The following is a 14,006-nucleotide window of genomic DNA, read 5'->3' on the forward strand; positions in this document are numbered from 1 at the left end:
TCTGAGTCAAATAAATTAAATGCAAAAAAATATATAAATAAGCACAATAAAAGAAAGTACTTTACTCCTGGTTCAGAATGTTGCTACTTTGTTCTGATCAATTGTGTACAAATCCATGATAGCTTATGGTGGTAATGTGAAAAAGCTCATGGGGTTTGATTACTTTCATACTCTTCTATTTTAGAAAAAAAAAGAATAAAGAAAATATATAAAAACCAAGCCCTGTGATCTATTCATCCACTGTCTGAACCAACTAGAACTCTGCACCACTAAGCTGCTCTGCTTCAGCTTCTGAACCCTCCTGTCAGGAGGCTGGACCTCAACTACCTGAAAATTTCTGATGTTGCTGAAAAGTTCAACAGAATGCAGCAAAGTTTGCAGGGGGAAAAAAAAAACAAAATGAGATTTTATTTGACAAAAGAATGTAATCTCAGAGAGTACAAGAAATCTGTTTAATGAGTCAATATACAAAATAAAAACAGCACACTGCAGTGCGACACCAGAAATCTGAGAAAGAAAAAAAAAAACCTAGCAGGTTCAGGAGCCATTTTCATGTGGCTCATCCTCCATGTCTTCATCCTCTGCTTGGTCCCCGTTGTTTATGCCATCTCCGTAACCTTCCTCCATATGCGCCTCTGCACCATTATAGTCTTCTTCTTCTTCTTCTTCCTCCTCCTCCATCCCACTGGGATCTGATTCAACAAATGAAGAGATACGAGATTCTGTCTCATCATCACATGGAAGACTAACGGACTTCGTATCAAACTCGTTGGGTCTGAAAAGGATATTCAATTGTGATGGAGAAATGTGAAACTTCAGGCCTTTAGTCCAGTGACAACAGAATGCAGCTCCAGATTCTATCATCGATGGATTCTGTAAACAGCTGGGTTCTTTATATTCTATCATATTTGGAATAATTGAGCAGTAAACAGAAGCATTGATTAAAAAAAAAAAAACTGAAGAAAATCTTTCCTAGCAGGTTTACTCTTCAGACTGTTAACTCCCTCTAAGACTTCAGCAGACAAAACCTCATACTGAAAAGAAAAAATTAATTCCATGTTTGAGGGAAAGAGTCCTGGAGACCAAAGCTACTAAACCAGGACAGACTTGGTTTGTTGTCTTTGGAAGCAGATTATTTGCTCAAATTGACCTTTCAGTCACTGGTTTGGTGGTTCTGAAACAGTGCTGAAGTAGTTCTCTGAGGGAACAATCCTGCCTCTTGAGAACCTCCACACATCCTACTGAGCGGGTCTGTCAGTAGAAGCACACAGGACAGCAACAGCAGGTTGGAACCCACCTTGTCTGAGATCTCGTCCTGGGATCTGTCCGGCCTGCAGCATGCCTTTCAACCTCTCCACCTCTGCCAACGACGTAGCGTTGGAGATGGCATTCTGAAACACATTTACACAACTTCAGCACCATCCAACCCTACAACTGACTGTCAGATCCTCCAGCTTCCTGCGGTGGATCCAGAGCACTGATCAGCATGTTTTGGTTTGACTCTTGGAATGCAGAGTAGGTTTGATGCAAATGATACTAAAGTCTTCATGGTTTGCAGCAGATGAAGATCAGGAATGTAATCTGAATGTTTGTTAGCAGATTTTAAAACTCTATTCTGTGAGCAATAGGCAGGCAGTGTGAAGATCTCACAACTGGACTGAAATGCTGATCCTTCAATGCTGCAATTATTGAGTCTGCTAAAACCATTTTTCAGAGTCCTGTTGGAACATGTCATCTAGTTTTGGAAATATTTTTAGGTAGTCCTATGTTGTCTTTTTCAGAAATTAGATGTAACTGTCAAGATTCAGATCCATTATCACCCCAGACTCCTGGTTCTGTCAAAGCTTTTTAAACCAACAGACAGAAGGAGGGGGCTGGTTTTAGTCGATGCTTGTTTGGCTCAAAGACTAAAACTTTGGATTAATCTTTTTTTAGCTGAAGATTTTGGCACATCCAACTGTATTAATCTGTTAGTGAACAGATTAATACCAAACTTTAATGTGCTGGTGAAAGACTAAAGTACAATTGTGTGTCATCAGCATACATGTGATACTCTGTCTTATTGTTGCATAAAATTTCAATGTCCTTGTAAATGTTGAGGAGAGGATAAGGATGGAACCTTGGGAAAATCCACAGATAATTTCATTCATGTTGAAAGGTAGCTGAGGACTATGCCAGAAATACCAACCCAAATTGCCAATGAGGACATTAAAATGTCATGATCAATTGTATCCAATCCTGCACTGGGATCAGATAAAACTACTATTGAAATGTTATTACAATCTAGGCTGGAGTCGATGCAGATTATTAACAACACAGTGAAAAGAAGCTAAAGCACAACCGGTGTTATTCTCAAATGAATCAGAACCTCATGCTGGCTGTGCAGTTGCAATATATTTTTAAAAAAGTGAACACAAACTATGACCTTGATTACAGATATGTCTGCAGCACTGAGGCCATCCAAATGGAGCCTACTAGAGCTAGATAATGACCCAGTCATTATCTAGATTATCAATCTAGAATCTCATTACTGATAAACAATGTAGTCATTATCAGTCCTTTTATAAAAGGACAAAAGGATGAAGGGGAAAAGTGGGAAAAACATCTATTTTTGTGTGACTGGAAGGGGTCAGAGATCCCACTTGACAAACTGACCTTGATGGCCTCCACATCAGCTTGAGACGGCCCCGTCCTTCTCTTCTCTGGCTGAACGACCCCAGGAGTAAACCTGAAAGGGACACAGCTCATTTAGGCAACCTTCTACTCATCTGTGAGACTGGGACAGAATCAACTGCTGTCCTCTTCGCTACATGTATTTAAATGTATAACAGTAGTTCAGATTTGCTGAAAGGAAGCAGTTCATCAGGGATCCTGAAATGTTGCTGTTGAATCAGACTCACGTTTTTGTTCGCCTGGCCATGTCCTTGGCTAGCTGAACGCCTCGTTTGCCTCGGAACATTTTTTCTGCCTCCTGCCGTTCCTGGAACAACACAGTCAGAGGAACATGTTCATCTTTATTAACATACATTGGTATTTTGGGTTTACCAGACCTTACCTTGAGCTTCACTTTCTGAAAATCGAGCACACGGATCTGTGGGATTTTGTTGATGACGTAAAGCCTGTAGTGCTTCTTGTTTGTCACAGGATTCTTCAACAAGCTGCAAGCAGAAAGGACAGAGCTGCATGTCTGGAGGTGATGGCCAAGAGGGGTCAGACACTCAGCCCCATTCACTGCAAAAACTGAAATCTTATTAAGATTAAATATCTTACTTAAGGAGATTTATGCTTGTTTTCTTTCTGACAAGATCATTTTTCTCACCAAGAGGGTTTATGTTAGAATGTTTTTCTTATTTTAAGTGTTTTTGTACTTAATTATCTCAGTAAGATATAAAAGCTTGATATTAAGAAAATATTACTTAAGAGTAAATATATGCTAGAAACTAGAATATCAATATTTACCAAGCAAACTTCAAGTCTAGAACTTATTTTATCCAAGTAAAATGTTCTTATTTCAAGCACAAAAAAGAAATCTCTCCAGATAGTTAAATCTTCAGATAGTGCTATATAGAGATGAACATGTGTGTGACAGCGTTACCTAAGGAGGGTTAACGTCTTCACCGAGGCCAGCGGATCCAAGTCTCCCTGATGGGAAAGGAGAGGAGAAGGAGAACTAAGTTCTGATAGAGATTAATATGAACAGGTTTCAACTTTACTTTAATTAGACCCCAAACTGCCCAGATGTGTGAGCAGCATCAGATCAGACTTTCAACAGGATGTACTTCTAACCAGTAAGGAGAAGGGTTAGGGCCACTGGGAATCTCAGAAAAAAGTTATTTTTAGCTGCCCTAAGTCCTCTTCCATACACCTTAACAGCTCTGAGTCTAAGCAGCCTTTCCTAACAGCTGCCTAAATGTGGCCTTTAAGGCAGGATGGAGACAAAATAAGCATTGACTTTTTAACTTGCATGGTAATGCTGGAATAAGAGAAACCAGAACAATCCAACAACGACAATGTATTGATGAGCTCAAACTGTGATGTTCCTGAATGATCTTTCAGGAACGTAACAACTCAAGAGGTCAGACCTCAAGGTTCAGTAACTGATTAGAACTGGAGGACTCAGTTTAAATCAGCTGTAGTCCTGGACCACTGAGCAGCACTTTAGTTCTGGAAAAAATGAAGACATGAAATATTTCACTTTGTATGTTATGAATCTATATAATGAGTTTCATTTTCTAGAAAGACAGACAGGAAAATACTGTACTTTTTCGGGATGTTCTAATTTCCTGAGTAGAGAATCCAAAGTGATCCTTGGATCCAAGGATCTGTCCTCTGCTTCCTCCCAGCTGAACACTCTATGCTGCAAATGACCCAAACAGCAGCAACCCTTGATCCTCCAATTCAGCCTGATAAGCTGCTGATCCACTGAGGTCTCATCTGTCTGTTCTGGTGCCCCGATATCCTTTCCTAATTTTGGGAGATCTGTGATCGGCTGATACTTGCATGTGAAGCTAATCTTATCCACTGATCTCATCTTCCTCAGCAAAGGTCTAAAAATCAGCCACTGTCTTCTATTGCTTTACTGTGAGAGGTTTGACTGACAGCCCAGCACCAGGTCATGTCTGCATGTTTGCAGTTAACAATAGTGATCCCACTGTTGCTAACTCAGAAACTTTGTTGTTGTATTTAGCAACATTCAGACAAAAAAAAAGTCAGTATCAGTCAGAACTGGAACTAGCAGGTTAGGCCTTTTAAAGATCGTAATCGGTGATCGGCTAGAAAACTGCAATTGGTGCAGCCCTAGTTCTGGTCTCTCGTGTTTGCTCTGACTTTATACCCTTCATCCATGCATGCATTCCAAACAGCAGGAACTGGGGCTCCATGGTAATGTTACTCACCAGCTCTTGGATGTTGTTGTTGGTGAGCACCAGCTCTCTGAGATCTGGCAGGGACTGCTCCAGGTTCTCTCCGATCCGACTGAAGGAACAACAGCAGCATGAGAGACAACAGCCACACAAACACCTCACATGATGGAGCCCTGTCACAATAGCAACTTACACTGGACAACAAGTTGTCTCAGTAATTATTATGATGACGATAATATTGTTTTGAGACTATTTTCAAGTAATTCATAGATGATGACATAATAATGCACCCTGTCAAAAAACAGGAAACTTTAACTCTGTAAAGAACATTTATCAATGGAACTGGAAGACATTTTAACTATTCAAAATTAAAACACAACAACAATAAATAAAACCCATATGACTATATGAGATTTAGCCCCCTTTTTTTGTCTGGATTTTATTTGTGTTTGGGCTGAAAACCCTGACCACAGCCCACAGCCTCGGATCACTGGCACCACCTGTCGGGTCTCAGGCAGGATCCAGTTACTTCCAATCAGCATCTGATCATTTCGACCTGAATCTGACATCTTACCAGATTCTGTTGTTGTTCATCAGCAACGTCTTAAGTCTTTTGAGCAAAGGGAAGCCGTCCAGTTTCCTCACTTCATTATCAGAGAAATCAATGGTATCAAACTGGTCCAGAGTCGCTCCCAGGTTCTCCAGAACCGGGATCTTATAACCTTTAAAGTAAAACACAGGAAAGGTTAAAGTTAAAGTACGTGAATAATTTCTATGCAAACACACCAGGTCCTCAGCTGCTTTTTCACTTAGCATTCAGAGCCGTTTTGGAAACTCCAGAAAGTGTCCTGCTTGTAGTTTGACTCTGACTTCCTACCATGCTAGCAGTTAGCAGCCTAGCTTCTCCGGGTCAGTCAGCATAATTAAAAAGGCAGCAAGTGAAGCAGCCGTTCTGGACGCCTTGTAAAGCCTGGTACTGCAGTCCGCAGACACAGCTACTTCCTATCCTGGTGTTCTCCGACTGAATAAAAGCAACGAGGCCTGATGCCGCTGTGAGGGAGGCGCTCAGGCTTACCTCGTAGGTCCAACTCTCGGTCTCTCACCGGGTTGGTGTACTGAGCAGCCTGCTCTATAAGCTCCGCAGATAACTTCACCATGTCGACAACAGAGCCAGGCTTTAGGCGGAACAAGTTTTCTTCACCAAACTAATCAAAACGTGTCACACACTACCGCCAGAACAAAGATTTCTTCTTCGTGTGTTTATTGTCTTCTTCGGAGGTAAGTAAGTTGGGGTTGGCAAACAGTCCTAAAGCACTATTACCGCCACCTACTGGTCTGAGGTGTAGACATAACAATATAGCTGTCTTTATTCAGGGGCGGAGCTAGATGGGGTCAGTGGAGCACTGCTTAAGAAGGTGGCTGGGCTTTATCCACGGGGCTCGGCCGAGCTCAGCTCAAAAAGGAAACATGGGTCTCCTTTCCATGGGCTCTCCACTTGTAGGACGAGCCAAAAGTGTCAGGTCCCAAAGTGAGAAGCTCTGTCATCTGGGAGGGAGTTAGTGTCAGGTATCAGCTGAGGTGACCATGGCATCTTGTTAGGATGGATAGAAGAAAAACATAAATAGCATACATACATCAAAAGAAATGTGCAACTGAGTGAGTTCTTAAAAAATTAAAGAGTTTGCATTTTGCATGTGTACATAAAAACCAACTGACTAGAAAAAATGTAAAAAAAATAAATAAATAAAAAAAAGGTAAATAACATCTGTTCTCTGGAGATCTAGAGAACATAGTAGATAGTGGAAAATCACAGAAGTTCTGCTCCAGAGGTTCCTTCTTTTTTAAAGAAAATCTCACTATAGATTATAAGTAACCTTTCTCTCACATAAAACATTTTTTAAAGCATATGTATTAGTTGTAGTCCTACACGTCTGTCATATTCTATGAAATCTATACTTGCAGTGTTTGTTTGGCCTGTAGGACAGCATCAGCTGGACTTATCATGTAAAACAGATTATACTATACGACTATAAGCAAACTTAACTTGAACTGAACCTGTTAAAATCTATTCCTGCACACTAGAGTTTGCACTACTGCCATCTTGAGGAGCAATTCAAAACCTACACTGTCCAATCAGTCAGATTGTGTTGAGCAGGCAGGTTCTAGGCAGAACCCTTCGGCAAGCCATTTTAACATAAATTCTGTTTTACCGCCCTTACATTCCAGATACCTCAAATTGTTTTGTGACTAGACGTTTTAGCGATTTAAGATGTCTTTAATTATATTTCGACTAGACAAAATAACTATTTGAGATATCTCTAATTACATTCTGACTAGTCGAAATGACGTCAGATTTACCATTGACTTGTATGGTGACTTCAATTCAAGATATCTAAAATGAATTACTGACTATCTGAAATACACATTTCAGATATCTACAATTAAATTATTACTAATCATAAAGTAAATTCAAGATATCTCGATTTTGGTCTTAGATGTATTTTTGGATAGGAGAAATGTAGTTTTGACTAGTAAAAACTAAGTTATAGATATCTTAAAAGCAAATAATGACTAGCCAAAACTAAATTAAAGATATCTTGAATTGTAATTTTGACTAGTCAAAATTCCTTTTCAGAAATCTCCAAATGAATTAGAGATATCTTGAATTACACAGCTTTTCTATTTAAGATATCTTAAATTGACATTCCGACTAGCCAGAATGACATTACTGATATCTTGAATTAGTATTCTGTCTACTCAAAACGTCCCTGACGTACGTAGCAATTTGAAAGTTTAATAAAACAATGAAAAATAGAGAATACGAAAAAAGATGTTTGAAAACGCGCCACTTTCATGTTGAAAATGCTTTGACAATAGCAGTTTTAGCTTTTCAAAGTTGTTCTTAAGTGCATTCGGTTCGTCGGAAATGAATAAACAGGAAAATCTTTGCAGTCTTATAGTTTATGAAGTTTTGCTATCTTCGCATTTCCAACATTGTCGACCTCTTTCTAATTGTGGCATTTACTGACAATTTTGTGCAGGAAACATAAAATTCTGCAGGCAACTGTTTGGACACCACAAAGTCCACGTCATTCTTAATTCAGATATCTAGATCTAAAATTGTTGACTAGTCATAATTGTGTTGAAGATATCTTAAATCGTAATTATGGATATGTGTCCCGTCAAAAGACAGATCCAATGACGCTATTTGAGATATCTTGAAAGGAATTTTGACTAGTCAAGATATAATTGAAGATGTCTTGAATTATTATTCTTACTAGTCAGAATGTAAATACATATATTTTAAATTACCATTACGGATAGTCAAAATGTAGTTTTGTCTAGTCAAAATGTATTTTTAGATATCTGTAATGTAATTTCGGACAGTCAGACGAAACCGAATTTATGTTAAAACGGTTTGCCATAAGAACACAGGAACCTTCCACTTCCAGTTTGTAATTTCAGCGCAACAGCATTTGTTCCCTCTGCCAAAATAGGATTAAAAACTGTCCACTTTTTTTTTTTTAAATCATGTTTCTCTGCTAAATCGAAACTGGTTTGTGGTATCATTTGAAGGGTTTGATAAACTTATAAAGATGAATAAAGGAAATCTACCAGGACGGGCTTTCATTGTATCTGATTCTTAGAACAATACAGAAACTAGCTATATTTGTTTTAGTATGAATTATATTAGAGGGATCTGTGAAGTTGCTAGTGGGTGTCATAAACAAATCAAGATATATTTGTGTTTGTATCCAAAATACAAGTGTGAATCTTGTTTTGTGCATTTGTAACGATTGCTTTGTGCAGACACAAATTATCCTGTGCAGGTGTGAATCGTTCTGTGCATTTATAAATCGCGTTCCGTGCATTTGTGAATAATGAGACTGTTTTAGCTCCCAAAAAAGGTGTCTGTTTTCAATTTCAGCCAAGCGTCATCATTGAGCCTCCGCGTCAGGTGGCGGCGCCAGTACAGAAGTAACTTTCCAGATGAAGAAGAGATTGCTGCGAAGATAAACACGTCACCGTGAATGTCCTGGATTGAGAGTAGATAGTTTTTGGTTTTGTGTCAGTTAGTTGGGATTCCGCTAAGATGGAACTGATATAAGGACGTTTGCGCCGCAGCAGGAAGCTTAAATAGACTCGCTGTGTGATTTGGGCTTTTAACAACACGGTGTGTGTTTGCGTGTGTGTGTGTGGGTGGGTAAAATGGATGATGATGTGGAAATATTAGACGTCGACGATGACAACTCTCCCCGTCAGGTTCCTCTGAAGAACCAGGACCTGACTCAGCTGAGCTTCACAGGTAACTAGCAACAACATTTCCGGTCTCGGCTTCATGACGTGTAAAGTATGAAACTGGCTAAGAAGGGCTGTGTTGAGTCTTTCTACTTGAAACACACGTCAGGAAATTAGACTGTAATAAGTTGAGTGGATTGTTGTTGGGAAGCACACGGCATAGTTGAAACACTTCCTCCCTGTCCCCCGGCAGTTGGGGAGTTCCTGTCCCTGTACGGGTGGTACCTGCTGGCTGTCACCGTCACAGTGCTGCTGCTCATTCAGCATCTGAGGAAGAGGAGGACCGGCCAGAGCCGTCAGGACTCCGTCCCACACAACCTGCAAGGTCAGCATCAACGTTCAAGTGGAGCCACTTTTCTAACAGCATTTCTACTTCCAGTTTCTTAGAATTTAACAAGAAAAAAATAAAAATAATAATAATAACGGAGCGATTCTGGCTGTAAGTCACGGTGATCAACCTCAGTAATTACTATGTAATTATGTCACTAATTGCTATAATGTCATATGTCATATGTAATGCTAATTTGCTAATATTTAACACTTTAGATGGGAGTAGCTTGTCAACACATAAGCTATTTCCCCATGGATCAATAAAGTACATTGTAATTCTTAGCATTTTCACAATAAAACCCCATTTTATATTAATATTGAGAAGGACTGCAATAGATATTGGCTTACATGATATTGGCATACAATGCTAAATGAGCATACATGCTCATTTAGCATAAATGCTAAAATATAACCAAATATTCGGTTATATTTGGTTACATTTTGGTTCCATGCAGCATAAATGTTGAGGGAGGGCCAGCATGTTCTTGTTAGATGCTATCCTGATTTTGTTGAGATGGAAATGAGGAGTTTAATTTTCTTCCTGTAGCTAATGTAATTGGACCTTTAGAACTTTCAGCCAGCTGGTCATCAGTGCACAACAACGGGTGGAGGGAGGGGCTGGGGGAAATATGACATTATTGTGACTCCTTTATCTGGCATGTCAGTGAAAAATATGAAGTGAATTTGTTGCAAACATGATTTTCCTTTTTTATTCCGGAAGATGCATCTCTAGTGACAAAGAGACAGGAGGCCATGGAGGCAGCTCGGCGGAGGATGCAGGAGGAGCTGGATGCCAAAGCTGCTGCCTTTAAGGAGAAGCAGAGACAGGTGCAGTGGGGGCTACATGGTGAGCCACCTGAACCGGGGTAGACTTTTACTCATGGTTTTTTATCAACAGCAAGAAGAAGAGAAGAGAAGGCAGAAGATCGAGGAATGGGAGAGCATGAAGCAGGGGAAGAGCTCCAAAGGACACAAGCTCTCTGGGGTGAGCTGACCTTGACTTGTCTCAGGACAGAATATTAGGCCTAGGTCAGGAACCCTGGTTTCTGCTGTGAGAGAACAAGTGAGCAGTAAATGCTGGAATAGAACCAGCTGCATTCATGTTGCTGTAGTTTCACTGTGTGTGCGATTCCTGCAGAACACAGAGGAGGCGAGCGCAGCAGCAGCTGGGCTCAAACCAAAGATGGATAAGAAGCCACTGCGCTCCAACGGTAAGAACCTCACCACCTACAGCCTTCATCATCAGGCTGTGTGTGCTGCAACAGAAACACAACACGGATTATTAGGTTTAGAATATGTAAGCAAATGGTGTTTAAACGGCACTGGAACTGCCAAGGATTACATTGATGCAGTATTTTTTGTTTGTGTGTTGTGTGACCCAATTTCTTCCCAAACAGGAAGGAAAATGATCCATGCTAATAAAATTAATTAAGAAATCATAATTTAAAAGTGTGCCCCCTTTACTCAAATACCCTCAAAACAAGTTAGCTCAATTAAATGCAGTCAGAAGGCAGCTAATAGTAAACTATTACATTTAATCTCAGTATGAATCCAGATGTTCTGGTTCTCTGACCTCAGGGAACAGCCATCACCATGGAGACCAAGAAACCCCGCAGCAGGTGAGGGAGGAGGTTCTGGTTCGGTTTAAAGCTGGGTTAGGTTCTACAAAAACATCCCAAGCTTTAACGTCTAAAAGGAGCTCAAACATATTGAGTTGTGACGGTCCATCTGAACCTGGTCCAGAATCCATGCTTGAACCTGACTGAGTCGCTAGACTTTGGTGTCTAGAAGCACTAAGTGTGTAGAGACAGAGCTGCAGCTGAAGTACAGTGAATGTTGATTCTACTCAGCCTGATTGCTGGATAAAAATACACATTTCACTTCAGTATCTGTAAAATAAACTCACAATTACATTTTTTTGTCTCTGTGTTTCAGACTACAATCCCCTGATGGGACAAGGAGGCTCCTGTAGCTGGAGGCCAGGGAGGAGGGGACCCTCAGTGGGCGGATGAAGTTAAAGGGTGGAGGTGCTCTGACCGCCTCCTGACTAACCTGCACCCTGACTGCTGGGACCAAGCTGACAATGAAACAGAGCTCCTGCTTCCAGATCACTGCTTAAACATCAATACTGGTGATGTTGGTACACCCATTTAGAAAATCACACTAGAGACTGTTGAGAGACATAATCAACATGATTTCACTGCACGATCTAACAAAACTACAAATAATATTTTCGTCTTGCAGTAAAAATGTTCCAATTATTACAATTCCTTCTTCCTTTGGGTCCAAATTTTTTAACATAGTACAAAAGCTTTACAGCTGCAGTATATAACTTTTATAAAATATATTTTTACAAATTTGCTAAAACTATCACAGTGTTGTGTAGTTTGTAACAGATTATTTATGTAAAGCTTGATCTCCTTCACCTCCTCCATGAGCTGTTATTACCATCTGAAGAAATGCATCACTCCAAACAAAAGACAACCAAACAGAGTCCAGAGGAGGGTCTCAGGCTGTCAGTCATCCTTCATGTACTTGCTGCTAAATGTGCTTGTTACAGGAAAACCCTTTGTGTGTCGTCATCTGTGACCATGCTATCTAGCATGAGCATTTACAACATGCTATGCTAGCTGCAGCATAGCAGAAAGCAAGGAGAGGAAAAAGAGGGTGAGCAGCACCACACAAAATTGTGATTGACAGCACTAATATTGTTCCTGGCTCTGATTGGTTGTTTCTAGTTCACACTGGGAGATCAGAATAGGTCAATTTTTTTTTCACAGAACATCTGTCTCATATCATACTGTCATAAAGTAGTGACAGTTTCAACAAATATTAACATATTTTTTGTAAAAGTTGCATACTGCAGCTTTAATTATTTCAGAAGGAACATTATAAAAGTGCATTTTAATGGGTGTACTACACTTTTCCTTTCCTCAGTAGCTCTTTTGTTAAGATGACAGCAGATCATGGACTCAGTTCTTGGTGTCATTGGAAGCTTGACATGAAGCCGTTCCTTGAAATGGTCTCTAACCAGAAGGTCTGGCTGATCTGTCCCAGTCAGGGTGCTTTTTCATTGTTGCGTATTTCTGAAAGATTTGAGGGAAAATCATAGCAGCAGTTGTATCTAGTTGATATTTACATTCTGTCTGTGTGATTCTAAACAAATTAAAGTGTAAGAAACCTTGTGTCCGTTTCTCTGCCCAACTCCAGTCATTGAGCTGGGAGAGCTGGGTTTGCCCAGCAGGTAAACTGTTCATTTTTATCTTAACTAACATGGGGAATTGTATTTATTTTGAATGCTGATGTTAAGGTTGTGTGTTTTTATTCCATTTCTGTTTTAGAATGGCCCAGTCAGTCATATATAAAAAAATGCATAGCTTTCCCCCTGCATCTTGGCGGCGTGACCAATTTGGTAAAGTACAGCATCCCCCAAAAGATCAGATGCTTTTGAACCATTTCTAATAATATTTCAGACCACTCAAGGTCACCTCACAAAAACAAAGATATTGAAAATAAACATAAGACAATTTAGAGTAAAATGATGTGGGAAAAAAAAGTGAAAATGCTTCTTTGAACAGTCACATTTTCGTGAGGGTAAGTCAGCATACTACTGAGGCCTAATCCGCAGAATGAAGGAATCCTGTGGAACCAGGCCAAGGTGACACTGTTATTTAGGCACATCATGTACAAGTTGTACAAAGGAAACACTTCCGATTCATGTAAAGGAATGTACCTTTTCATGTATCCACTTAGGTCTTCTCAGCAAAATCTGGACAGATCTGCTAGATGTTTGTAAATGACCAATTCAGTTTTGCTTCAAATATATATTGGTGTTATTACTGCTGCCATGCCTAAATAGAAACACTGTCTACCAACCATTGTTGGCAGTGGCACAAATCTTGTGCTTTTAACAGAGTTCTTAATTTCAGGTTTCTTGGTCATAATTCATCCTGTTTTTAGATTTTGTTCAAAGTGACCAGGCACATACTTTTTATTACAAAGAACTTTATTGACTTTATATAGAACAAAAACACTGTCTTTTTTTTGCCCCAAACTTCTTTTGAGTCACATCAGCACAGGTGAAACTCTTTCTAACCAGAAGACCTATTATGATGAAACCGAGGCAAATGTGCTAGAAGTGTTGGTCTGTTTCACATTATAAATATAAAATATGGTTAAAATTTAATATTGAGGTTTGGAGCTGTGGCCCCAAATTTTAACCACATTTAAAACTTGTGGTGAGTTTTTAAGAAGCAGAAGGAAAATCAGAAGCAGGAATGGGTCACAGTCAGGATTTGATGCAAATGTTAGTTTCCACAAAGAGCTGTAGAAGTTAAGAACTTTTCAAACAAAGTTAAATAATGAAAAACATCTGAAATATTTTTATTCTCTGTTATCATTGAGACATGGACTATTATCTAAAAATAGAGAAGATGCGAAACAAGATTGTTTCAGTTCCCTCAATGCAAAACCAAAGCGCGATTCACATTAATTTAGCCGCTAGGTGGCGCACGA

General features: G+C 39.7%; 2 protein-coding genes across 2 annotated transcripts; one reads left to right on the forward strand and one right to left on the reverse strand.

Moving 5' to 3' along the window:
* Positions 1-438: 438 nt before the first annotated feature.
* Positions 439-6,150, reverse strand: LOC106930667 (U2 small nuclear ribonucleoprotein A'). The gene is made up of 9 exons (XM_015008351.2): positions 5,938-6,150; positions 5,437-5,584; positions 4,896-4,974; positions 3,596-3,642; positions 3,056-3,158; positions 2,901-2,980; positions 2,656-2,728; positions 1,298-1,391; positions 439-692 (listed from the first exon to the last, which is right to left on the reverse strand). The coding sequence occupies exons 1-9, from the start codon at positions 6,017-6,019 to the stop codon at positions 538-540; spliced, it is 861 nt and encodes a 286-aa protein (XP_014863837.2). The 5' UTR covers positions 6,020-6,150; the 3' UTR covers positions 439-537.
* A 2,690-nt stretch (positions 6,151-8,840) lies between these two features.
* Positions 8,841-12,676, forward strand: selenos (selenoprotein S). Its single transcript, XM_015008349.2, has 6 exons — positions 8,841-9,168; positions 9,355-9,486; positions 10,213-10,319; positions 10,390-10,476; positions 10,630-10,702; positions 11,427-12,676. Exons 1-6 carry the CDS (start codon positions 9,072-9,074, stop codon positions 11,501-11,503), a joined length of 573 nt encoding a protein of 190 aa, XP_014863835.1. The 5' UTR covers positions 8,841-9,071; the 3' UTR covers positions 11,504-12,676.
* The last annotated feature ends 1,330 nt before the right edge of the window (positions 12,677-14,006 follow it).

The sequence above is a fragment of the Poecilia mexicana genome, unplaced genomic scaffold (assembly GCF_051168715.1).
Source record: "Poecilia mexicana isolate PSO_F unplaced genomic scaffold, ASM5116871v1 scaffold_3, whole genome shotgun sequence".
In the NCBI taxonomy this organism is placed as follows: domain Eukaryota; kingdom Metazoa; phylum Chordata; class Actinopteri; order Cyprinodontiformes; family Poeciliidae; genus Poecilia; species Poecilia mexicana.

Excerpts from the sequence above, each read along its gene's own strand:
- selenos (XM_015008349.2), top strand. The coding sequence starts at position 9,072 with ATGGATGATGATGTGGAAATATTAGACGTCGACGATGACAACTCTCCC. Across the intron at positions 10,320-10,389 it reads TTAAGGAGAAGCAGAGACAG|CAAGAAGAAGAGAAGAGAAG; the intron begins GTGCAGTGGGGG and ends TTTTATCAACAG. Across the intron at positions 10,477-10,629 it reads AAGGACACAAGCTCTCTGGG|AACACAGAGGAGGCGAGCGC; the intron begins GTGAGCTGACCT and ends CGATTCCTGCAG.
- LOC106930667 (XM_015008351.2), bottom strand. The coding sequence starts at position 6,019 with ATGGTGAAGTTATCTGCGGAGCTTATAGAGCAGGCTGCTCAGTACACC. Across the intron at positions 3,159-3,595 it reads AAGACGTTAACCCTCCTTAG|CTTGTTGAAGAATCCTGTGA; the intron begins GTAACGCTGTCA and ends TTCTGCTTGCAG. Across the intron at positions 693-1,297 it reads AGGACGAGATCTCAGACAAG|ATCCCAGTGGGATGGAGGAG; the intron begins GTGGGTTCCAAC and ends TTGTTGAATCAG.